General features: G+C 40.1%; 1 protein-coding gene across 1 annotated transcript in view; it reads right to left on the bottom strand.

Moving 5' to 3' along the window:
* The window catches only part of LOC144595762 (low-density lipoprotein receptor-related protein 1-like), a 1,259,652-nt gene that overhangs the window by 265,258 nt on the left and 966,996 nt on the right, over positions 1 to 27,398 (bottom strand). Inside the window, exons 38-41 of the mRNA XM_078403382.1 lie at positions 22,965 to 23,091; positions 22,645 to 22,796; positions 22,263 to 22,387; positions 16,149 to 16,520 (exon numbers count right to left, since the gene is read on the bottom strand). Coding sequence (XP_078259508.1) covers positions 16,149 to 16,520; positions 22,263 to 22,387; positions 22,645 to 22,796; positions 22,965 to 23,091 — 776 coding nt within the window. The remainder of the gene's footprint in view (positions 1 to 16,148; positions 16,521 to 22,262; positions 22,388 to 22,644; positions 22,797 to 22,964; positions 23,092 to 27,398) is intronic.

Below are 27,398 nucleotides of genomic sequence, written 5' to 3'. Positions count from 1 at the left end.
TGGGAAGTAAACCGTTTACTCCCCTGGAGAAATGTACAGTTCCTACCAATTACAATATTGACAAACTGTTTGCCCCAAACCACAAATATTACTTATTTCCATAATACCAGGGAAAACAGCATAGCATTTTGAAATAAAATTATCATTCATTATTTATCATGGAACACCATAGAAGCAGGCAATCAGCCCATTCATACACTTGCTGGATTCATGCACCACACATGACTCTCATCAACCATATTATCCAACTCATTCAGGGCTTCCTTTCACTTCTTTCTCCCTCACATGCTTATCTATGTTATGTTGAGCACACAACTATGATCCCCACTGCTATTGTTATCACCAAGCAACACGTTCTCTTGAATTTTTGCCTGAATTCCCTGTTTGGATAATTTGTGAAACATTTTTTTTTTTTACAGCTACATTTATTAGTCTGCCCGACACATGGCAACATAATTGGCAAACTTCTAGTCTGGGTAAACAGACTATGTGCAGAATAAATGATGTACCACACAAACTCTAGTTTTTCGAAGAACAGCCCAGGCAGTTTGCCAAGTTTTGAATGACTGAATGTCGCAAATTTACTTCTTATGCTGAAAACAACACAACAGCATTAGTTTAATGATTAGTTTATTAAAAAAAAGAACTTTAAGCGGCCAAAATCTATCCATAGTTTCAGCTTACATTGACATTTATTATCAAATGTGTACAAGTAGATTATATACCATTCCCAGGACTGATCTTTGGAACAGTTTTATCAAACTAACCATGATTTCCGAGGTTTATTTGTAAACTTGATCAATCGTGTTTTTTGTTTTTTTTTGCACTGTGTATACATGGATGGTGCTGAAATAGTATTGATTTAATCCTTAAAAAATATATTATTTCATAAAAGTATATTCACAGAAGTGTATATATTTTCACTGGTGTATATACTTTTAAGTCCTGGTCTTTCCTTCAAAATAACAATTTACTTGCATCAATACTGGTTGGTAAAAAGAAACTGCTTATTTCACAATGGATCAGGCAGCATCTCAGTCTGAAGAAGGGTCTCGACCCGAATCGTCACCCATTCCTTCTCTCCTGAGATGCTGCCTGACCTGCTGAGTTACTCTAGCATTTTGTGAAATAAATACCTTTGATTTGTACCAGCATCTGCAGTTATTTTCTTACACTATTTCACAATGGATGTCTTTTTTCCCACAGATAAGTTATCCAGGCCTTGAAATTCTAATGCATAGAAATGGGTGCACAATATAATACAATATATCTTTATTGTCATTGTACAGGGGTACAACGAGATTGGGAATGCGCCTCCCATACGATGCAATAAATTAATTAGCTAGTCAGTATTAATTTAAACAATCCAATGAAACAAATTGTAACAGTTTTAAAACAGAACCGGACCGGTGTTGTAAGTGAATACTCATAACTGTATCAGAGATAGGCCCCTTAGGCTAATTTTTTTATTTCCAATCAAATCCCGGCATTTCCATTAGATATGAACAGCCAGAGTACGAAGGTAGATACAAAATGCTGGAGTAACTCAGCGGGACAGGCAACATCTCTGGAGAGAAGGAATGAGTGCCATTTTGGGTGGAGACCCTTCTTCAGACTCACTGAACTCTCGTCGGAGAGAGGAGGAGAACTTTTTCACAGTAGACATACCTAGAGGAGATTTTGCAGTGGAGCGGACAAAATGTGTAGGAAAGAACTGCAGATGCTGGTTGAAAACCAAGGAACACACAAAATGCTGGAGTAACTCAGCGGGACAGGTAGCATCTCTGGAGAGAATAAATGGGTGACGTTTCGGGTCTAGACCCTTCTTCAGAGTACGAAGGTTCAATCAACTCTCAGGCTGACAGCATTGAAACAATGCCATTTTCCTCTCATGTGTCCGGCAGCCAGCAAGAGCAGAGTTCAGAGTTGGTGTAATCCCGATCATCCACGCTCAGAGTAGCTTCCAGTCACCTCTCATTGCCATCTGAAACTTCCCCCTCATCAGGGAAGAGATCGTGCATCTCCTTGGCTGCAAACACTGGGGAAATTCTACAAGGAAGTTGTAAGTCAGAAAGAAGCACACAGATCCAGCAATAGAGGGAACAAGAGTAATGCAATAGCAACTGTGCACTTGGTTGGGTGATTACTGCACTTTGAATTGGTTAATTCTGACTTGCATAGTTTGTCAAATGTGTACATTGAGATGTTCAGTGACAGAAATGGCAACTTGAAAACCAGTCAGTGAGAATGTGTTGCCACTCATTGATAGCATGCATCACTGGGAGGTCTATATAAGTGGATTATCTGCAGCTGTGTGATAATTTTGATAGATATACAACCTGACTTGATCAGTGCCTGTACTGAGGTACTCCCAACACTTTAATCACAAGTCCTTCTGCAACAATGAATTTATGCAAGCACTAATTATGTCTATCGAGGTCCTTAGAAGAAGAATATCTACCAACCTAGTTTTTGGCTCAAGACTCACCAACATGTTTGGTGCTAAGCCAATTCTGAGATGGCCTAGGAAGATATATAATCCTGGCCATAATTGAGGAAAGTATGAAGAAGTGTCTCGACCCGAAATGTCACCTATTCCTTTTCTCCGGAGATGCTGTCTGACCCGTTGAGTTACTCCAGCTTTTTGTGTCTATCTTCAGTTTAAACCTGCATCTGCAGTTTCTTTCTACACAAAGTGTGTAAATATTAGGCTCACTTGTTAAGTACCATGCATGCGGTGGAAGATAAATCTCTTACTTTTATCTATTAAAAAATATTTGAGTACCTAATGCATAATAGGATTTCAAAATGAGCATTAATTAAATTTGTCGAAAGGGTTTTTTGAGGGTGTCTTCCCATTGAAGACAATTCTAGAGTTAGGATAGCAATAGATAGGAAACAAAACTACAATGCAGTAACAATTCTTCTGCTACCATTGTAACAGCTGGGTAATAAAATTAAAATGATGTATTGGCCTGCTTCTGTTTTAAATCTGGAAATGATTAACCAACCAGAGAACAACAAAAGGCCAAGCATTTCTTTAGAGTTGTGGTGTAGTTGTAGGCTACGAAGAATGAACTAGTAAAAAAAAAAAGAACTACTATTCCTAATCACACCTTTATCCAATTTATGTAGCCTATCCAAGGTTATCAGAGCATTTGGGGTGGCAGGGTCTTAATGTAAACCATTTGAGCCCATTCACTGAGATCTTGCTACATCTTGCAAGTACGTTCTCTCCTTGGGGCCAAGTGTCAGGAGATCAGCTCTTTGTATCCAGTTCTGGTTAGTGCATATGGATAGGAACTAAAAGCAACAGGCCAGATCCAACACAATATACATCATTATGTGAGTTACATTAATCGGCATACACACTTTTATTAGAGTAAAACTAATCTTAAAATTAGTTTGGCAAATTTTCATGGATTTAATGATTAGTTGTTCTCATTATTAATCTCACAGTATATGTTCCATTCAAATAAAAGTTAGAAATTCATCCACATTATTCTGGATTCTCTCATCTGGCTACTAAAACGAAAGATTCAAAGAGATATCTGCATTTTAGGGGAAAAGTGATGTACACTTTGCTTGCTGAGACATTGACTCAATGTCAAAACTGATATATTTAAATTATATTCTTTTTCTTCAAGCTATTTCAACTCAAAAATGTCTTATCCTATTAACTGAAATCATTAGCCACCTTCTGACTGTACATCTGTGAGAACATTCAAAAAATATAAAACATGAGAACAAAGTATCAGTTTGATTAAACATAATGTCATTGCTTCTCCACCAAAAGTTCTTTATTGCTGGTTTTGGGGGAAAAAAAGATTAAAACTTCAGAATATTTTAGAAGAAATGACTGCTCACATAAAATAAAACTATGGTGTTTTTCTCTTTCCTCCCCACATCAAACATCTGTCACCAGCAGTCTTTCTAATAGAGGTCAGAATAAAAACTGACTTCAAAGGTCTAGGATGTGCAATTTCAAAGATCAGACTGCAACAGGACCAGTAGGGTTTATTCCCGTTCACATTGTCTTCAATCTGAACCATAATAATTTTTCCTTGACGTCTGAATCTATTAATGTTTAATGAAGCTTTCCTTTTTTTTTTGCATCAATTGTTCCTGAGATTAATTTATGCAGGAAATATTCTCATTCTTGCTCCAATTTCTTAATTATGTAATTTTACTAAACCTTTTGGAACAACATTGGAAACAACCATGTTTCACATATTAGCAGTAGCTGCAGAATCATAAGGTCATAAGGTCCTCTCCTAACCCTATTCTCCTGCCTTCTCCCCAAACCCCTGATACCTGCACTAATCAAATCAAATACAGAATCAATGGTAAACAATTATGTGCAAGACTCACTGTTAGATATTAAGACCGAACAATGATAAAAAACCTTTAACACATATTTATTATTTGTATTCTAATCGACATTGGCTTAAATCCTAAGAATTGAAAGAACCTTGTTATATTTGTATTAATAACAACTAAGATGTAAGATATTACACCGCACAAAAAAAAACTGGAGGAAGATAGCCAATCTTCCTCGTGCAACTTCAGGAATTTCCCACTTTTAAGAAAGAATGGAGAGAGAAAACAGGGAATTATAGAACAGTTGGTCTGACATCAGCGGTGGGGAAGATACCGGAGTCAATTATTAAAGATGAAATAGCATTTGGAATTGATTTGGGATAGTCAATGTGGTTTTGTGCATGGGAGATCATGTCTCGCTAATTTGAATGATTTTTTTAAAGAAGTAACCAAGAAGTTTCATGAGATCAGGGCTCCAGTCATAGTCAATATGAACTTAAGCAAGGCCCTTGTCCACATGATAGGCAATCCTGGAAGGTTAGCTTCAATGGCATCCATGGACAGCTAGCTAAGCGGAAGTAGAAATAATTTCATGATTGAAAATACAGCGTGGTGGCTGAAGGTTGTCTTTCCAACTGGAGGCTGTGGCTGCAGGTGTGTCTCAGGAATCATTGGTGGAATTGCTGTTTGTGACATACCACAATTTGGATGAGAATGTACAAGTCATGATTGCAGATAACACTAAAATAGGTGGTTTCATAGGCTGTGAAGATGGTTATCAAAAATTACAACAGGATCTTGATCAGCATGGCAAGTGGCTGAGGATTGGAAAAAGAGTTGAATTCAAGTAAATGTGAGGTGTTTCATTTAGGTTAAACTAGGGGAGGACCTTCACAGTGAATGGTGGGGTCTTGGGGAATGTTGTAGACCAGCAGGATCTAGGATTACTTGTATATCATTCCCTGAAAGTGGTGTTGCGGGTAGATAAAGTTTTGAAGAAGACTTTTGACAGGCTTTCCTTCATCAGTCAGGGAACGGAGTATAGCAGTTAGGACATTATGTTACAGTTGCATGAGACACGCTTGGAACATTGTGTTCAGTTTTGGTTAGTCTGCTACAGGAAATATGCCATTGTGCTGGAAAGAGTGCAGAGAAGATTTATGAGGATGTTGCCAGAATTCGAGGGTCCGAGATATGGGGAGGGATTGGGACCATTCATTGGAGGGTGAGGGGGTGATGTTATAGAGGATAATATTTATGTGTAAAATCATGAGGGGAATAGATAAGGGAAATCTTTTTCCTAGTGTAGGGGAATCAAAAACTAGAAGTTACAAGTTGACGATGAGCGGGGAAAGATTTATAAGGAACCTGAGGGGCAATGTTTTCCTACAGGTCTATGCAATGAGCTGCCAAAGAAAGTATAAAGTCAGGTATAACAACAACATTTACATGACATTTGGACAAGTACACATTTAGGAAGGACTGGAGGGATGTGCATTATATGGATACATTTGATGTGATATCTTGGTCATCATGGACGTGTTGGACCAAAGGGGATGTTTCTGTGCTGTATGACTCTATGATTCTAACTGTAATATCACCTCATCTATTGGTGAAAACTTCATCCTTCTTGTACTTGGATTTCACGATTTCAACAAACCTCAGGCTGTTTTTTTACCATTAAATCCTCTCTAAAACTGAAATCATAAAAGACTCATTTGCTCATGTTCTTGGTTTCAATTAATCCCATTCACCATCAATTCTCACGAAATTTAAAGGTACTTTGATTTTTGCACTGTCACCCAATTTTTCCAAAGTTTTATGTAAATTTATATTTGTCTCAATAATCCCCTCCAAACTTACAATACTTCACGATAATTGCTTTCCTGCAATCCAGGCTTCTGGACCGTCCAAAATGTAATTGCTCCAGCACTGGTGACTCTATTCTCAGGTCCAAAAATTCTAAGCTCTTAATTTCCTTCAGCTGCATGGTGGCACAGTAGTAGAGTTGCTGACTTACAGCGCTTGCAGCGCCGGAGACCCTGGTTCAATCCAGACTATGGCTGCTGTCTGCACAGAGTTTGTACGTTCTCCCCCTGAATGTGTGGGTTTTCTCCGAGATTTTCATCCACACTTCAAAGACGTACAGGAATGTAGGTTAATTGGCTTGGTGTACATGTAAATTTTCCCCAACATGTGCAGGATAGTGTTAATATGTGGGGATCAGGGGAGCCAAGTTAGGAACAGGGGATGTACAACGAGATCTGGGTGTCCTAGTGCATCAGTCACTGAAAGGAAGCATGCAGGTACAGCAGGCAGTGAAGAAAGCCAATGGAATGTTGGCCTTCATAACAAGAGGAGTTGAGTATAGGAGCAAAGAGGTCCTTCTGCAGTTGTACAGGGCCCTAGTGAGACCGCACCTGGAGGACTGTGTGCAGTTTTGGTCTCCGAATTTGAGGAAGGATATTCTTGCTATTGAGGGCGTGCAGCGTAGGTTTACTAGGTTAATTCCCGGAATGGTGGGACTGTCATATGTTGAAAGACTGGAGCGACTAGGCTTGTATACACTGGAATTTAGAAGGATGAGAGGAGATCTTATCGAAACGTATAAGATTATTAAGGGGTTGGACACGTTAGAGGCAGGAAACATGTTCCCAATGTTGGGGGAGTCCAGAACCAGGGGCCACAGTTTAAGAATAAGGGGTAGGCCATTTAGAACTGAGATGAGGAAAAACTTTTTCAGTCAGAGAGTTGTGAATCTGTGAAATTCTCTGCCTCAGAAGGCAGTGGAGGCCAATTCTCTGAATGCATTCAAGAGAGAGCTAGATAGAGCTCTTAAGGATAGCGGAGTCAGGGGGTATGGGGAGAAGGCAGGAACGGGGTACTGATTGAGAATGATCAGCCATGATCACATTGAATGGCAGTGCTGGCTTGAAGGGCCGAATGGCCTCCTCCTGCACCTATTGTCTATTGTCTATCGCTGGTCGGTGTGGATTCGGTGGGCTGAAGGGCCCGTTTCCACACTTTATCTCTAAACTAATCTTAGACCTCTCCGTCCCTTTGTACTTTTTAATGACTCCCCTAGAAGCCAATATCTTTGATCAAGCTTTTGGTAATCTTCCTTAATATCTCCTATTAAATTTCTCTAGTACACCTCATGCAAAAATAACCTTGGCATATTTTTATGTCTTTGATTAGTCACATTTTGGACATTACAATTGCTCCATGTTGATTGTACTCATCAAACTATGACTAAGTAAATGAAAAATATATTGGTAAAATATTGTATTTGGTCTTCTATATCATACATGAAATTCCAATTATGGAACAAAAATGTATGATGTAAAATGAACAATAATTTTCTCTTTCTGAGCATATCTAACTAAAAAAAAGTTAACCAAACTACAAAGGGTAAAGTCCATCAAATGTGTAGGAAACACAAACTAATACTGTGCGGTACATAGTACTACTTATAAACGGAGTATATTGGAAGAACTCCACAATTCTGGCAGTATCTATAGGGAGGTAAACAGAATGATTGTATCATGTATTTTATCTCAAATGTATCCCTATTCTGAAGGAAACCATTAACCTGAAACATTAATTCAGTTCCTGTCTCCTCACATTCTGTCAGATCCTTTGGATATGTTCAGGAGTTGTGGTTTTTATTTCAGATTTTATTTTGATTTTTTTCAGTACAACGCCTAGTATTATTATTATTATTATTACTATTGCACTGAAGGTAATGAGCAATTTGTCGTTTGAGATAAAAACAATATTTTCACTTCTAATAGATTCTAATACAGATAAAGCACAAACATTAAAGCAGCTAAATCATTGTCAGTCTATTCTGTGTAATGTAGCTGCACATAATTATAACTTTATCACTGTGTTTTTCTCCAAAGTTTGATAGGTAGTATTGTTCAGAAAATAATTCAGCATTGAATAATGATCAGACTTTTTTTGCTGTTTATGGTTGCAGATGTTGTAGAAGATTGTAACTCCAATACATAAATGTAACTTCATGAAATATAGGTTCTAGTGGTGAATTATTACAGCTGCCTACCTCAATTACAGACATCGACATAGATAGATGAGAAGAGTATTGTTTCAACTCAGTAAAAAAAAATCCTCTACTTGAGCAAAAATGCTACATGAAATATAATAAAACCAGCAGGGAAATGAACTCAAAAAAATTGCCAGGATAAAATTTGAATCCTTAGACATACTGTCAGAAATACATTCATAAAATGTATGTTCTCAGCCAGTTGGGATATTGCAATTTGCCCAGGATATCTAGCAGAGGGAAGTGAAATAAAAACATAAGGCCAATTTCCAGTTCCTAATCATTGGGCAACAACAGCAGACCATATGTACATTGGTTAATATAAGCATAGCACATCTGTAATTCCAACTGCTTATTTGCAATTTTAAGTTTACTGATTAGTGCCCGCAGGGGGGAAACGGAAGCCATCAGATATATGATAGTGTACTTATAGGAATAGATTTACAGGGAAAAAAAGTTCAAAGGGAGAAGAAGGTTCACCTTGCTCCCAACCAAAAATATTATAGGGCTTGAGAACCATCAAAGCTATAAGCACAGGAATAAACATGAAATCAAAGTTGGAAACAGTGTCACCTCTCCATCACTTTCCCATAATTAGTTTCACCTCAGCATTTGGCATATTGTGTCCCCCTTCACAAGAGGCTTTGGAGGGGGTGCAGAAGAGGTTTACCAGAATGCTCCTGGATTAGAGCGTATTAGCTATAAGGCAAGGTCGAACAAACTCGAATTGTTTCCTTTAGAATGTTGGAGGATGAGGGGAGGCCTATTAGCAGTTTGTAAAATTATGAGAGGAAAGATGGGGTTGACAGTCAGAACCTTTTTTGCCCAGATGGAAATATTAAGGATTAGAGAGTATAGCTTTAAGGTGAAAGGGGCAAAGTTCAAAGATGATTTCTTTTTACAAAAAGAATGGTGGGTGCCTGGGTTGGTGGTGGCGGCAGATATGAGAGTGGAATTTAAGAGACTTTTGTATGGGAATATAGATGGAAATGGAGGCATATGGATAACATGCAGGCAGAGGAGATTAGTTTAACTTCCCATCATGTTTGGCACCGATATTGTGGGACAAAGGGCCTTTTCCTGTGCAGTACTGATCTACGTTGTTCTATCGTGTCTGTATTAAAGGATAAGTATTTAGAATTTGCAGTCTCAAGCTCACAGAGATTGGACATCTCCTTGCATTGCTCAATGCAACTGACACATTAGTTCCATATTTCTGACCATTCTTCCAAGCAAACCCAGATAAACACCATAAAATATGTCATTATATATTTCATGATATTGAACAGATGCCACTGAAAGGTCCTGGATATTAGTTCTGTACATTAGGTGAAGTAATAATAAATGGGTCAAATGATGGACAACAGTATAGCTTCTCATACATGTTGGAAAGGGAACTCACGATGAGGGGATCTTCTGTGCAATATAAAACTTTGACCAGAGTTTAAAAACAAATAAATCTTTTCGCCCTAAGTCTTCTTCAATCTTAGATGCTGTTTACCCTCTCAATTATTTTATTCCCTCACAAGGTCTAGACTTCCCAGGCAATCCCTGCATCACCAATAAATGTTTACATAGATGCCTGGTGAAGGATTGAAACCTGGGAAACTGTTTCTATTTTTCTTTAAGGACACTTGGTAGATAGCTATGTTAAAGAAAGAAAAGATGGAAATGAAATAGATCAATAAAAATGACAACGAAGAATTAAATCCTGATGTTCATTTCCCTGCAAACAATCTTCTCCCATCAACTTTAGCAAGTTCCCATCTAATACCACCAAAGTTGACCTTGCCCCATTCAGAATTTTAACTTGCGAGTACATCCTGTCTATATCTATTTTATTGCTAAAAGTACAGTGGTTGCTGGTTCCAAAAGGATCTCATGAACACCAGTCACTTGACCTTTCCAATTTCCTAAGAGTAGATCAAGATTTACTCTCTCCCATGTAGGCCCTTCTACATATTGCAAGAGGAAACTTTCCTAAACACATTTAACAAATTCCACTCTGTCTAACCCTTTGGCACTCTGACAATTCCAACTTATATTGGGAAGGTAAAATCTCCTGCTTTGAGAACCTTATTAGTCTTGCATCTGCCTGGAACATATGTTCTTCTAATTCCCATTGACTATTTGGTGGCACATAGAACACTTCCAACAAGGTAATAGTCTCCTTTTTATTTCTTAGCTCCACCCATATAGCCTCACAATATGAATCATTAGTAATGTCATCTCAGACTACTGCCATGAAATTCTCCTTAATAGCGTTTTGGGCTGAAGGAATTAAGGGATATGTGGGAGAAAGCAGGAACGGGGTACTGATTTTAGATTATCAGCCATGATCATATTGAATGGCAGTGCTGCTCGAAGGGCTGAATGGTCTACTCCTGCAACTATTTTTTTTCTATGTTTCTAATAAATAAAACAACACCCCTCCTCTTTTACCACCACCCCTGTCTTGTCTGCAGCTGCGATATATTGCACATCAAGCTGCCAGTCCTGTCCCTCTCTAAGCCAGGTTTCAGTAACTCCACACATTCCAGTCGTACGTGCCTATCCAAGCCCTGAATTGATCCACCTTACCATTTCAGGCCTCTTGTATTAAAATAGATGCAATTCAATCTAACAGTCCTTCCTTGCTCCTTGCTATGCTCCTGCCTATTCCCTCCACTGAACCTTATTTCATCAGCTTCAATGCTGACTTCTTGCTCTCACCTGTCTCATTCCTTCATTGGATCCCATTCCCTTGCTAATCTAGTAAACCCACCCAAACAGCACTAGCAAACCTGCCTGCCAGGTTATTGATTCCCTTCCAGTTCAGGTGCAACCCATTCCTCTTGTACATGTTACTCCTGCCCCAGAAGAGGATCCTAATTGTCCAAAAATTTGAATCCTTGCCCCCTGTACCAACTCCTCTGCCACACATACATTTATCCTATCTTCCTCTTCTGATATTGCTAACACTAGGCACCGAGAGTAATCCGGGAATCATTATCCTGGGGATCCTGCTTTTCAACCCTTTGTCTGACACCTTATATTCATTTTGTAGGATCTCATCCCTTTTCCTACCTTTGTCATTTGTACCAACATGCACAGCGACTTTTAGCTACTCATCCCTCCCCTTGACAATATCATGCAGCTGCTCGGAGACATCCTAGACCCTTGCACTGGGGATGCAACACACCATCCTGGAGTCTCAATTGCTGCCACAGAAACATCTGTCTGCCCCTCCCCAATAACTGACGAGTCTCCCGCCACTATGACTCGACCCAACATTACTTTTCCCCGCTGAGCCTCAGAGCCAAGCTTAGTCCCACAGATCTGACTACTACAGCTGCCCACCTCTGATGGGTCATCTCCCTCAATAGTATCTTGAGGGTTGCACCTGCTTTGAAATGGACTAGCCACAAGGGTCACCTACCCTTTCTGCCAACTCCCTTTTTTTGTGGTCAATTTCTTCCAGGACCTTGGGCATAACCACATCACTATAACTCCTATCTAAGAACCTTTCATTCTCCTGGATGGTCCTGAGGATGACCAGCTGCAGCTCCAGTTTCCGAATGCAATCTGTAATGATCTGCACCTGGACACATTTCCCACCAGTGCAGTTATCAGAAACACCAGTAGTTTTTTTTCTGATTTACAAGATCGTACAGGAGGAACATCGCCATCGATAGTGCACTAAAACCAAGAGGTGAAAAAAGCACAACAATCACACACAAAAAACAGCAGACTGTACCTTTACCTCTTGTTTCCCTCTGCTCAGCTGAAACCTCTAGAGCCGAAGCCTCACACTAACCCTTAACACACCACATAGCTTCCACACAGCCTCTCTCCAAGCACATCTGTTCTCAAGAGACCATTGTGCTGCATCTTGCCTTCTTTATAATGGCTGCTCAATTAGCCATTTTGATCATTCAACCAATCCAACAGCTGCCTTTAGAAATCTCACACTGCTGCTCTGACACTGAAAAGAACTCACTCAACCAATCCAATGGCTGCCAATAACTGTCCATATAATTATTTGAGTGCAGTCTTATTTCAATATGTGAAGAATTCCATGTCCACAAGTCTACTTGAAATCACAAAACCCAGATCATGAGAAAATATCATTTAATTGTTTGAATTCAAATTGTAAAATGTTTATTATAATAGTGACATATAACAGATTATATCTAAGGGAATTTTCAGTATTGGTTCCTTCCAAAATTCAGGACCTTATTTCTTAGTTTTAGATTATTCCTGTAAATCAATCAGTCTTTTGTGAAATGGCATCAAACTTGAACAATCTTTCACAAATGTAACAATTAATTAATTGAAGCAAATGTTTCAATCTTTTGCTGAATACAACAACCTGATCGAAACAGAATCACAAAGTTGAACAATAAGGTCTGTAAGCAACCTCCACAACCCTAATCCTACCTCAGCAATGGAACACTACGGACAACCTCTTTCACTTTCATGTCTTGTTTCCTCATTTTGTTTTGCACTCATGTCTTGTTTTTTTTGCACGGTCTTTCATTTCGCTGTCTTGTAGAACTTGTGTAAACTAAGTATAATTTATGTACAGTGAATATTCTTGGGTGTTATATGTCATCTGTCTATGCACCTGTGACACTGCTGCTGCGAGATTTTCATTGTACCTGTACCTCACTGTCCATGCGCATATGACATTAAACGTCAATCTTATTGAAACAATATCAAAGTGAGGTGGGAGCTGCTTTATGTCCTCGTCGTCCACCCTGGGTAGTTCTGTAGAACTGGCAAAATTTGCAGCAAAGCGTCAATAACGGTACTCTGAAGCATCAATTGCCACTTTTGATTGTTGTAGCTAACATACGAAAGAAGAACATCATAGTGCTAGACAACAATGTTGAGAAATTCAACGGAAAAAAATCACAGTATTTTCCAGAATCATGCAATTGAAAATTATTATTTCCATGAACGAAATAGGGCAATACCAATTTCCGGTAATTTGGCATAACTCTGAATTTATGGCCAGCCACCATATGCCATGAATCAGTATGTGATCCTCCGAGATTTTTGCACCTGCACTTAACATACCAACCGCAGCTCACCTCTCTCAACCAGCAATCACTTCCCATTTGATTGCTCTGTCCCTTGGCACATCGCCGCAACTGGTAAATCCTGGCCTTCCATTACTCAGCTCTCCCACGCAACATTTCTTGCTCCAACTCCCTGGCAGTTATCTCGGTCTCCTCTTCCTCAACCTCACACAGCTAACAATGGCCTATCAGGCTACTGACGCTCCTTTCTATGCCACAGTCACAATCTTATGGCAAACTCCAGATGGCAGCCCTCATGCCCAGATGCTATGCTCCAAAGAAGTTGGCCATTGGCCACAGCCAGAATAGTTGCTGGTCAGTTTCATCTGTGTCATTCCTTATTTCTCGGCCTAAATCTATTACACTACTTATTCACAAAATGCTGGAGTAACTCAGCAGGTCAGGCAGCATCTCGGGAGAGAAGGAATGGGTGACGTTTCGGGTCGAGACTTATGCCCGCAAGATGCATTTTGGAAATAGTAGTGCTTAATATATTCAACAAAATGTTCTCTGTTGAATTATGCACACACTGTTTGTGGATGTGCCATAATGTATAGTTATGATGTGTCAAGAAAAAGGTACATGAATGTAACAACATGCTAGAATATACTTACAGTTTATCATTACCTAAATATATTAATTTTTCCACTAACATTTTCATTTGATTTTGGCAATGCCAGGCAAAGCCTTAGTGTCAAACAAATTTGCAGTCATCCTACAGACACTTAATTTCGGCTTTAAAGCTTTGCCAAAAATAAAAGAAGGAAAACTAAATCAATGGTCAAGAGACACCACTTTTCCAACCACACGAGCTCAAAATGAAGAAATTAGGATAATTAACTTGCTAATTAATGCAGATAGTATAAATAAAATAATATAAGGATAATATTGATTAGTGCAAGTTGCCATCCTTGAGGACAACGGATGAAAATGAGATGAGAAAAATAACAACTGGCGATCTCTTCTGGCAGACGATGAAGATGAAAGATCACAAAATTAAACAAATAAATTCACTGCATGTGCTCATATCAAATTATAAACAGGTCTGATCTGATATTAATCCAAGGATAAATATGAAATGTAAACCTAAAGTTGAAATATCAGTCAATTTTATTTGCACTATATCACCTTCGTATTCCGCAAAAATAGAGATACCAATATATTAAAGACATCATATTTCAATGAGTGCTTTAAAGTCACTGAGCTAAATTTGTATATTTTTATAGATCAGGAAGTACTTCAGCTTGCAATAAATGAAGAGTTGATAGACTGGATCCATCAACTTAGTTTGTGCAGTTCGTTCATCTATGGAGGGAAATGATTAAATGTTTCCATCAACACTCTGGTTTAGGAAGTGGAATATTACCAAGGAATGCCAGGTCTTAAATGGTTTCCCAGCACTTACCAATATAAGCACAATGTTCATCTTCCTGCACTGCATAAGGAAATTATCAATAAGGGGTCAGGGACAATTAGCACTGAAGAGGCAAGCCAAATGGCCTTTCCGATCTTCTTTGGTATGCTACCTTCATCCAATCCCACCCTCCTTCTTGGTACCCATGATTTTTAATGGTCTGCTCGTTCAGTTTGAAAATAATTTGGTGCATAATTATATTCCTCACACATTCGGAATGATAATGGAAAATAGTTGGCCTCCACAAAATAGCATGCAAGTGGATAGTCAATACCTCAGGAGTGCTCTAAAAAAAGGTGAGCTGAGAAGAGGAACCACATTGAATTAAAACAACATTATTTAATGTTAACCATTGAAAAATAATATTTGACCTACTTAGTTTACCCTTTAAACAATAATCTGTTGGAAAATGTAGACATTTTTAAAAGAAATTGATATATTTATATAAATATAAATCAATATCAATATAATCAATAGTCACCTTTTCAAGACTGAAACTAACAGTGTGATTTGAAAACAAAGCATTCAATATTGTGATATGTGCATTGAAATTAATAAATTCCCTAAATTAATCATGTTAAGCATCATGTTTTTGATGCAACCAAAATTTACCTACTCATCCAAGCAACAATATATGTATTGGTGACTGGAAGCTCTATTGATTTATTATACTACAATAACAATTAATGGTTGCAAGTGCTTTTAAAGTAACAGTAAGGACTCATTTGGTAAGTTTGATATCTATTGGGTGTCTCTTGGTTATTTTGAGAAGTAATTGTGGCCAAACTTCTGGAACTGTTACATATTTTGTTGTGCTGCTGCAAGTAAGAATGTCATTGTTCTATCTGGACATATGACAATAAAGCACTCTTGAACTGCAAGTAACAGATTACAAAGATACCTCAGAGAAAAGTCAATGGGTTAATACGTTTGTATGGGATTACAGACAGACTACGTGTGGTCAGAAAACCTCTCTCCTTGAAGTACATTCATGAACTAATGGGGTTTGTACCACAATCCAGTAGTTTTGTGGTCATTTTAGTCAATACCATTATTTTAATTTCCAGCTTTTTGAAACTGAATTCAATTCTGCAGTTTGCTTGTCTATTCAACAACACAACCAAAGTGCTGCTATACTGCAACATCAGATGACATAATAAATGGGCATCATGAACTCTATGGATTTCTCATTGCACTGATTATTAGAGTCAACACAGAAGTTACAAATTATTGAAGAAGTGAACTAAATGAACACAATATTCAATTATTTCAGCTTTGTACTTACTTTCTATAATTACTCTTCTGCCGGTCCAGTCATCATTGATGAGCTGGATATTTCCAAAATGAACATCGCTCGTAAATATCCGGTTGGTCCCCCTTGTATTTCGCCGGTAATCAAAAGCCAAGGCAATCACATTTTTGAAGTATTCCGGTTTCTCATATGGTCTAATTGGAGGATTTAAATTAGTTTCATCCGTGAGATGGATGCTTTTTAATATTGTTCGCTCTGAATAGAGCAAGTATCCATCATAGTCACGACAGCTCACTGAATCCTCAGCAAGTACACTGTATGAACATCCGCAGGTCTTCTGACCTTTTCCACGATATAAACAAAGCTGCTGGCATCCACCGTTATTCTTTGAACAAATGTTGGTACCTGTCAGGATGCAGTTTTCAATTGTTAAATGATCAATACATGTTAATGAGCTTTGACTGATACAACACATGCAGCAGGAGAAAAAAGGGTTTAAATCCAGGACTTCCAATTTTACTCGAATTATGTATGACTCAATGCATACAAATATTTGATAAATTTGATTTTATACATCAATATTTTATTTGCATTCCCCAAACAGTCGGAAACAAAATTAATTACTTTTAAATTGGAGTAGATGTGTGTGCAACTTGCTTTTCATTTGATAGACCTGGTGTGCACTTAATTTCAATTATGGTGGATGATGTTGCCCCAGTGTTCCTACTCCACGTGATAGTCTTGGATTGGCTGCAGGCTTTGTTAGCTTGCTGGATCTCAACAATATAAAGTCAGTACAATGCGTTCAGCTTGGAAAGCTCAGGTATGGCAAACTATTTATGAAACGTGATGAGGCACAAAATATATACTTAAATCTGCCCTTCTTTCCAAACAACCACTTTTCATTTTTATTCATATTATTGCCTTTAAGATTCCAAAGCGCAGGATGCAATATTCAAAGACCAGGCTGCATACAATGAAAGCATTAATGCATCTCCAAAATGGAGAAATGTATGCTTCAACATGGAGAAAAGGAAAGTGAAAGGCTGCAGTATCCCTTCTGTACAGGAGCTTGTGAGAGCCCTTGGGCTTCTTCAAAATATATTTTTTGCTCTTTTGTTGAAGGTCTTGCTTGTTCTGCTAATCAGTTGCATCCCTGCTTCACTCTGCCACATAGCCACAGAAGATGCTCCTCCGAGTCCAGTTGTACCAGAATTAAGACTGTAGTATAGGATTGTACATACAATTCTGAGAGGCATAGATGGGGTAGACTGTCAGAACCATTTTTCCAGGGTAGAACTATCAAACACCAAAGGGCATAACTATAAGGTGAGAGGGGGGAAGTTTAATGGAGCTATGCGCGACAAGTATTTTTACACAGAGAGTGATGGAGGCCTGGAATGCATTGCCAGGTGTGGTGGTGGAGGCAGATGAGATTGTGGCATTTAAGAGACTTTTAGAGTGGGATATGGAAGTGCAAGGAATAGAGGGATATGGATCATGAACAGGCAGATGAGATCATTTTAACCTGGCATCATGTCTGGCACAAACATTACTGGCTGGAGGGCTGGCTGTATTGTGTGCTGTATTGTGCTGTATTGTGTTATGTTCTGTGTTGTATCTATTAAATTAACATGACCATATTAGTTAAACCAGGAGGCTCCTGACCCTACTATTTGGTGATTCCTCATATGCCTGCAGAAATTTGTTGGTTAAAATTGGAAATTGTGGTAAAGGATCTGCACAATTCTTCTTGCCTACAAACTCATCTTTTGCTGTGAAACAACAGTTAAAAATGAACCTCATCTTTAGGTTCCCTGCCTTCTATCTCTTTGGTGGATTTTTCAAAGCCTACAGGTGCAGCTGAATTTCAGAGTGCATTTCTTGACACAATATTTGGTTAAATAAATGCTTTCATTTGAGGAGTTCTAGGCAAAGGATGAAAAGCTGTGAAAAGTATTTACTGGTTGTGTGGTCAAAGGAGTTTGCATTCCTAAAGTTGATTATTGATAATATGAGCTGCAGGCTGTTGTCAGATAATTCCATTTGGAGATTCAAAGCAGAAAGATGAATTAGGGTAGGCCATTTAGGACTGAGATGAGGATGTAAACTTTATTTTAAGATGAACCAAGTTCATCTTTATCATATGCGCAGAAGAAATGGAGAAAATTATCTCAAAGAAATCCATCATTCGGTATCAGTCAGTATTAAAACCAGGCACAACTGCAATTTTTTGAAGGCACTGTAGTTTATGACAAAGCTCTCCAGAGTTTGACTGATGTTAAATATATAGAATTTCCATTAATACTGTATAATAAATATTGTTTTTCTTTAAAATGTATATTTATAAAATTCATAGTCATTTATATTTAAATAGGTCCTTTATACCTCAACCATTTTTGTTGATTGATGGATGTACTTGGAAACATAGAAACATAGAAAAATAGGTGGAGGAGTAGGCCATTCAGCCCATCGAGTCAGCAACGCTTTTCAATATGATCATGGCTGATCATCTAAAAACAGTACCCCGATCCTGCTTTTATCCCCATACCCCTTGATTCTTTTAGCCCTAAGAGATAGAGCTAACTCTCTCTTGAAAACATCCAGTGAATTGGCCTCCACTGCCTTATGTGGCAGAAGATTCCACAGATTCCCAACTCACTGGGTGAAAAAATGTTTCCTCATCTCAGTCCTAAATGGCCTACCCTACGTCAACTTTCTGCTTTGAATCTCCAAATGGAATTATCTGACAACAGCCTGTAGCTCATATTATTAAAAATCAACTTTAGGAATGCAAACTCCTTTGACCACACAACCAGTAAATACTTTTCTCAGAAGAACACATGTGTATAGTAAACTCAGTTTTGCGATCTGTGATTATACAATAGTTCACAGATTGGATACTTTGGAATTCCAGCCAAACAAATAGTAAAGAGATCTGAAAAACGGGAAGGCTGGCGTGCCAGATTTGGCACATTATTTATAACTGGAAGATTATCCAGATACCTTTTTGGGTATGTTGTGATGGGCCGAGCCACTTTGGTATTGAACCTTTGTTTATCGGGCTCGAACATTCGTGTGAACTGGGTGCGATCTGGGGCCACAAATCACGTGGTCAGGGGTGCGGGCCGTCGTGTGCCAGGAGAACAAAGGATTTGGCAGTAGGAATTTGAACTCGGGCACCCGCAAGTGAGCAACGGAACTGTATTCGGCTAATATATTTCTTCTTGCGTTTGAGGCAGCAGAAATTATGTAACACCGTCCAGGCGCTGTAGACAGTGCAATGTGCTGTTGTCGAGGGCTGTGAGGTCTACCCCTCCACCAGGGGGACGAAGGACAGTGCAGTTGAAAATGGCGTGCTGCACTGTTTGCTGGTCTGCTACACACACGCAGGCTGCTGATGAACGCAACCCCCAACGATGCATGTTGGCGTTGAACTGTCCGACCCCTGTGTGGAGCCGGTTCAGGGCGACTCACTCTTTGCGGGGCATGTCCGAGCCGGGTGGGGCTGTGGTGTTCGGTGCGGCAGTGAATTGAGGAGGTCGCAATGTCTGTTCCCAGCTGGTTCTCCATGCTCCTAGTATGTTGAAACCGGAGCCACAGAGGGTCGCTGCATGACGGGAGAAGGGGCGACGAGATGACAGGCGTTGAGGTCCCAGTTGCTGTGAATCCTGGGTGAGGTGGTGCAAAGGATGTTTGGCGTCCGATGGAGCCTTGCAAACCAGCCTATAAGGTTATTCGGCCTTATTCGGTAAATGATTAAAAGAGTGTTTTCACGACATGTGGACCTCCTCAGTGGTGAGCCCAATGATCCAAAATGGCTTATTTTGGATTTTTACCATGTTTGCAGCTGGCAACCTGGACCAGCAGAATGCAGTTACTGTAAAACTGCCCTTTTCTGGACATCACAGCCCCAAGTGTGGTTCGAACAGGCTGAAGCCCAGTTCCACATTCGACAGATCACTGCCGATGCCACAAAATATTACTACGTGGTCAGTGCGCTGGACCAGGACACCAGCAGGCACCTAATCGATTACCTTCGCCAGCCACGAGCTGCGGGCAAGTACGAGAGCCTCAAAGTGCGCCTTTTGCGCCCTTTCGGTCTCAACCGCCACGACAGGGCAGCCAAACTACTTCACATGGACTGCCTCGGTGACCGCAAGCCATCGGCGCTTATGAGTGAAAAGCTTGCCTTGCTGAACGGCCACAAGCCCAGCCTCCTGTTCGAACAGATATTCCTTGAACAGACGCCTGATGACATTCGCCTGCTCCTCGTGGACGAGGATTTCACCGACCCCTGCTGGGTCGCTGCCCATGCAGGTGTGCTGTGGCAGGTGAAACAGCAGGGTGGCATCACCATGAGCCGGGTGGCGGTGCGGCCTCTGTGCATCAAGCAGCCGGTCCCAGCATCCACCGGAAGTACGGCGGTGAAGCTGGACACGAGCGATGCCAGCAAAGGTACGTGGTGCTACTACCACCAAAGGTGGGGTTCTGAGGCCCACCGATGCCGACCACCCTGCGCACATTCCGGGAAACGCCTCGGGCGGCCGCCAGTAGTGGCTTCTGCGGCTGGCCAGAGGCATCACCTCCTGTACACCTGGGACCTTTATTAAGGGCGGTGTTTTCTGGTGGACACGGGACGGAGGTCTGCGTTTTTTCACCATCAGGAGCCGACCCCCATTCCGGTAAGAGGGGACTTCTCTGGCCGCGATCAACGGCAGCAACATCAGGACGTACGGAGTCTGCATGATCCCACTCACCTTTGACTCTTGTCACTTCACCTGGCCTTTCACTATCGCCAACATTTCCCAACTGTTGCTGGGCGCCGATTTCCTCCGGGCTCATTCCCTGCTGCTCGACATGAAGGGACAACGTTTCATTCATTCTGAGACATTCGAGTCGATCGCCTTGCGCCACGCTGACTTGACTGTGCCGCATCTCAACTCCGTGACTTCCTCCGATAACGAATATGCCGATTTTCCCGACAACAACGGCTCTGGTGGCGGCCAAGTTCATGTGGCACGGGTTGCACAAGCGGGTCGGCAACTGGGCCAGGGCACGCATCCCCTGTCAGACTTCAAAGGTTTAGCGTCACACCAAGGCGCCATTGCAGAATTTCGACCTGCCACACCTGCGTTTAGACCATATCCACGTCAACATCATGGATATGGTCCTCGGCTGAGCTGGTGTACGCGCCCTGGTTACGGTCCCAGGGGATTTCAACCCGGCAGCATGTGGACATCAGGAACCACCCTCGACCATGCTGATGCGCCTCCGGGAGAAGGTGGGCACGCTCTCTCCCGTCCCGACATCCCGCCACGGACTCACCCCCACGTACGAATCACCGACCCTCACAAACTGCCAGTATGTTTTCGTTCACCGCGATTCCCACCATACGCCACTGCAAAGGCCTTACGAGAGACCCTTCCAGGTACTGCAACATGGTGCAGTGTTGCACGACTTTTGTCATCGTCATGGGCGGCAGACACGAGACTGTCTCCGTGGACCGTCTTAAGCCGGTACACTTGGACATTGACCAACCAGTGCAGGTGGCACAACCCCACCGCAGAGGGCGTCCACCGTCATGATCGCACCCGCACTCAAATCTGCCAGCTGCGACCCTGAACACAGAAGATGTGTACATGCGATCAGGCCACCTCACTCGTCAGCCAAACTGCCTCCATTGCTCTGGTTCTGGGGGGGGGGACATGTGGCGGGCCGAGCCACTTTGGTACGTTTATTGGGCTCGACCTCTCGTGTGGCCGTGCGTGATCCGGGCCGACCAATCACGCGGTCGGGGGGGGGGGGAGCGGTCCGTCATGTGCCAGGAGAACAAAGGATTTGGCAGTTGGGATTTGAACTCGAGCACGCGCAGGTGAGCAATGGAATTGTATTCGGTTAATGATTAAACAGAGCGTTTACACGACGTGTGGACCTCTTCAATGTGATTTAACTGCATTGAAATGTTGCATAAAAATATTAGCTGATGCAATCCCTCAAATAAACTCAGTTTGCCCTTCAAATTACTTTTCATCTACCCAAGTTAAAAAATCCACTAAATGTCATTTGGTCAGTTTTTTTGTTAAATTATTTAACTTTGTATAGTGGGTCTTTAATACAAAAGTATTTAAACAAAAATGAATGTACCTATTTCCCTGGCTCGGTTGAACACTTTCACACCCTTCAGGTTGACTCCGAGATGTGTTCTCATGGTCACAGCATCTACAGCATTGTTCTTGTATCCTCTTTTGATGGAACCATTAGCATGTGCCCTGTTGAAGATTAATGTACTCAATTAGCAGGATTGACGTAATTAACTCAGAAAGAAAGCATAGGAAAGTACACCCATGCTCGGCATTTTGTAATAGCCACAAAACTCAAAGATTTGATGTGGTTTACTCGGGAACTCTTATCCATTCAAGATTTTTTGAATGTGACCTTGCAAGGAAAGGGCTAATCCTGCAAGGATAGAAAAGCTGGGGCTGCCAGAGCATTTTGAATCCTAAACACTTATGGGAAAATAAATTACCTGTCAGACCAGAAAATGTAAACTCCAAAGACTGCAACTGAAAACATATCCATGTTGTTGCCTGACAGCACAATCTCTCGGTTTTCTCCTGTTTCGAGGTCAATTCTTTCTATCTTGTCTGTGCGGGCATCACACCAATATAATTTACTTTCCTAAGGATCAATCACAGAGTAGACATCAGATGACGTTTATTGAGTAGTTTGAGGCATCTTATTTTAAAAAAATATATATATATATACAACTCAAGGAAGGAATATCTTCCGAAAATGTAATTGAAGAAAATATTGTTGACATTCTTTGGATCAAATCTGTTGGCAAACCTCATAGTCTATTGATACCCCATTTGGCCATGCAATGTTGGAGCTCACGAGGACAATTTGTTCTGATCCATCCAACCGTGCTCTCCCAATGCAGGGCGTCTGTCCCCATTCTGTCCAGAACATGAACCTATTTTCAAAGATTAAAAATAATTGCTGAGCATAAAATATGTGTATTGTTAGAAATATCTCCATGCAATAAATTTAAAAACATATAACATTGTCATAAACTTTCAGCGGATTTTATATAAAATGACTCGTGTAATACAAACTGCCATTTTTTCTAATAGCTTTAAGATCTTCGGAGGGCCAAGTATACCTTTGGCAAAGGATACAAATCCATATATAATCATAATTACCTCTAAATGAAATCCAGCTATAACTGTAAATCTTTTGAAACTGCTGAAAACTAAACGGAAAAATAGCTTGAACTAAATGATCAATAAGGGTTCGTTGAGATTTATTTCAGGGGTAAATAATAGTCAGTTACCCAGGTAAAAAGTTTACCAGTATCAAGCTGACAATACACATAAAATATATATTTTTAAACTATAGATTGACATTAGTTAAGGAGCTAACAGTTACGATGAAAGAGAATGGTGAATCTTCTTTACAAACACTAATGCTGATCGAGACCAAAAATGTATACATATTGAATCAGGTCTATAATACATGTAGAGGGATATATGTTGCAGATTAGGAAAATTCTATTTAGTGCAAATATATTACAACTTCCCCTTTTTTTTCACTGAAAGCTTTGGCTCAGAATTCTTTTGCCTGGTACATTGCGTTTTTTCTATGTTTAATCAAAACCTCACTGGTGTGGGATTTGTGGGCTACATACATTGTGAAGTTTTACATCTTCCTTGTGTATGATACAACTTTGGTGCCCAATCCTTAATTGGATTGTTGACACAAGGAAACTGCAAGTGCTGTCTTACAAAAAGAGACACAAAGTACTGGAGTAACTCAGCCAGTCTGTCAGCATCTCTGGAGAACATGAATAGATGATGCTTCAGGTCAGGACCCGTCTTCAGACTGATAGGGGGAGGGAGATGTGGGAGTGGGAAGGGGAGGAGTGGGCAGGAGAGAAAACTGAAAGAGAGAGCTGAAAGCTCTCTTCCAGTACTCTCTCCCCCCTCCCTCAACTACAATCAGTCTGAAGGGTCCTGACCTGAAACATTACCTATTCACGTTATTCAGAGGTGCTGCCTGACCCGTTGAGTTACTCCAGCACTTTATGTCTTCTTAATTGGAATGTGTTAGTTGCATTTAACATATGGATTTCACATCCCTATACTCTCTTTAAAAGTTGTATTACTCTATCTTTTCTCTGCCCCAGTTCCACTACCCAACTCACCCTTGCTCCTGTGCTCTGGAATTAATTTGGAAACCAGATTCTGCCCCAATCATATTCCCAATCCCTATGCACCAATCTAGACACTAGTTCCAATTGCAATCCATCACTGACCACCTCTGCAAACATGTTTAATTTCAACTCTGGAAAATCCCATTGAGGTTTAATTTTTTTTCAAAATCTTTCTACTGGGTCTCCTTCAACTTTATTCCCTTGTCACACAAAGTGTCTACCTGTTCTTCTATGTTTGTTCTGCCATTGCCTTTGACCTTGTGAACAGTAAATATTACTGCAGTTGGGGGAATATCATGCATAAAGCATGCTTTTCCCATGCATTGAGGAATGGTTTAATAATTCTTCTGAGGCACAGAGGCTTTTCTATGTCTATTTCAGAGGTAAATTAAATTAAGTCATAGTTGCAACAAAACAAATATATACATCCAGATTAACAAGGGCAGAAGCATTTAAATTTACAAATTCCCACCTCTGAGCAGTTCAATATTCTGGATTTTCTAACATTAATTTATATTGCATTAGAAAAAAATACATGAGGAAATCCAGGAGATGGTGCTCACTTCACAGTTGTTTCTGAATATTAGTGCTCAGCACAGATTGAAGTCTGCTTGCCAATAGTGTGATTAACGTTGCTATAATAGTTTAATATGTGTTGAAATTGCTCTGAACCATATGATAAACTTATCATTCTATTGCTAAATTTAATCAACTGATTTCATTCACAGGAATAGAGATATCTATATCCGAAATGCTGTCACTTTCAGTTGTTATGGTTATTCAACAGCCACTTTGTTTGCCTTGACAAATTAAATTGGGCTGGATCCCTTACATGTTCAATGTTATTGCCAGTACTAAGCTGCTACCCAGTATTACCCCAGAGGGCAAAATTACTCTGGAATCCTTGCATCCAAGTTTAAGTATTTTTTCACGTGGAAATAACAAAGAATGCCATAATAGAGAATAATGCCATAATAGAGAATAACTATTTTGCACCCTTTTATAAAATCTTTTGTAATGCTGGTTCAGCCAATAGAAGCCACTCAGCTAACTCATTGCACGTCAATACTGTTATTAGAATTCTTTCTGGAAACTAATAAGTACCAGCAATCAAGTATACTTAATTTGTGAGGTAATGGTGAAAAGAGATAATTAGTCTCTTTTTGTTGTTTAATGAATGTAACTGTAACATTGAGTAATGCAGGGAATATCAACTTGTTACTTGGTATCTGATGATAAGCAGTAAATGATTCAACATTCGTTAAACAAAAAATCCCACTTCCCTTGGTATTATTTTTCTAAAAAATTAACAGAACTGACTCTGATTTATCTACCTCCTAAACATGTGAGTGATAACATAGGTGGGGTGTTAGGGAAGTGGAAAAGTTACAAAGGGGGGCAAACAAGATCTCCACATGTTAGTTTGAAGAAGGCTCCCATTCCGACTCCAGGGATGGTACCTGACCCGTTAAGTTACCCAAGCACTTTTTGACTTATTTCGTAAATCAACCTCTGCAGTCCTTTGTTTCTCCATGTGTTAGTTACCTTATGTCTGCCCCAATTACCACAAGAGGATAGCAGATAAGAGGAGATGCTTCCTGCATGGGATCTGTCAAAAATATGGTATTGAGCTCCATTACAGAAAACCTACTCGAACAGATGTCAATTTGATGACAAAGCAGAAATGTTATATCCCTGGTGCCATCATTATAAAAACAAGATCATCTGCTCTCAAGATTGACATAGATGTATGTTGATTTTAATAAGATGCAGGTTACATGAAGAACCAGATAAAGAGCATGCTAAAAGAGGTGTTGTATAATATTTTAGCTCTTGGGCCTCTCTCCAAAATGGATATTTCAACTCTACTCATGAACAGGCAAGAATTAGCACAGACCTAATGGAATGAAGGGACCTTCATTGATGCATTTTGTAAAATAGTGCATAAAATTGATTGTAAAATAGTGTCTGTTTCTGGAAGGAGTCCCAAGTCAGTCTGTTGTGTAAAATAATGATGGGGAGAGGAGTCTGTGTAGTTAATCGGGGCAGTTTGTTAGGGGTACTTGTCCAAATGTCATTTAAATGCTGTTATTGTACCCACCTCAACTACCTCCTCTGGCAGCTCAATCCATACACCCACCACCCTCAGATTCAAAATCAAATGTTCCTCACAGGTTCCTATTACATCTTTCCTTTCTTATACCAGTTGTTTATCAATTCTTGATTTCCCCCACTCTGTGGAAAAGACTCTGTGCTCACTCCATCTATTCCCCTCATGATATTATACGCGCCTTTAAAATCATCCCTCTGCCTCCCATGCTCCATGGATTAAAATTGCCCAACCTCTTCAGGCCATCAAGTGCTGGCAACATCATTGCAAATCTTTTCTGCACTCTTTCCAACTTAACAGTATCTATTCTATAACAGGATGATAAACACTGAACATAATACTCCAAGTGCCGTATCATTAATGTCTTATACAACTATAACGTAACATCCCAAGTTCTACATCCAATTCTCTGAATGAATAAAGCACGTATTCCAAAACCCTTATTCACAACCCCATCTGCCTGTGACAATTTCCAGGAAAGTATGTACGTGTACTTCTAGATTCTTCCATTCCACAACACCCCTCCACCCCCCAGTCTGCCAGGGCCCTATCATTTACTGTGGAAGTCCTGCCCTGGGTTGACTTCCCAAAGTGCAACAACCCACACATCTGAATTAAACTCCATTCGCCATTTCTCAGCCCACTTTCCCAGCTGATCAAGATCCTGTTGTATTTCTCGATAACCACTGTCAATACAATACCATCTATTTTAGTTCACCCCCTAAATATTCAGGGTAATTTACATGTGCCTATTAAACAACTCTCAACTCTTTATAACCAACTTCAATGTTCAAAATCTTAGTTTTGAAATTGAGTGGGTAAACAATGTTGAAGAAAGCAATGAAGGCAGAAGGAGGGAAGGAGATAGAAAACAATGATATCTGGAAAGCAAATGTTTACTTGGGTCATAAAATTTAGCATTGAAGAATTCACTTGTTTTTAAATAACCTGAGTTCAG

This window comes from Rhinoraja longicauda, chromosome 8 (assembly GCF_053455715.1).
Source record: "Rhinoraja longicauda isolate Sanriku21f chromosome 8, sRhiLon1.1, whole genome shotgun sequence".
Lineage (NCBI taxonomy): Eukaryota > Metazoa > Chordata > Chondrichthyes > Rajiformes > Arhynchobatidae > Rhinoraja > Rhinoraja longicauda.
This window is presented reverse-complemented; position numbering and strand designations above follow the sequence as displayed.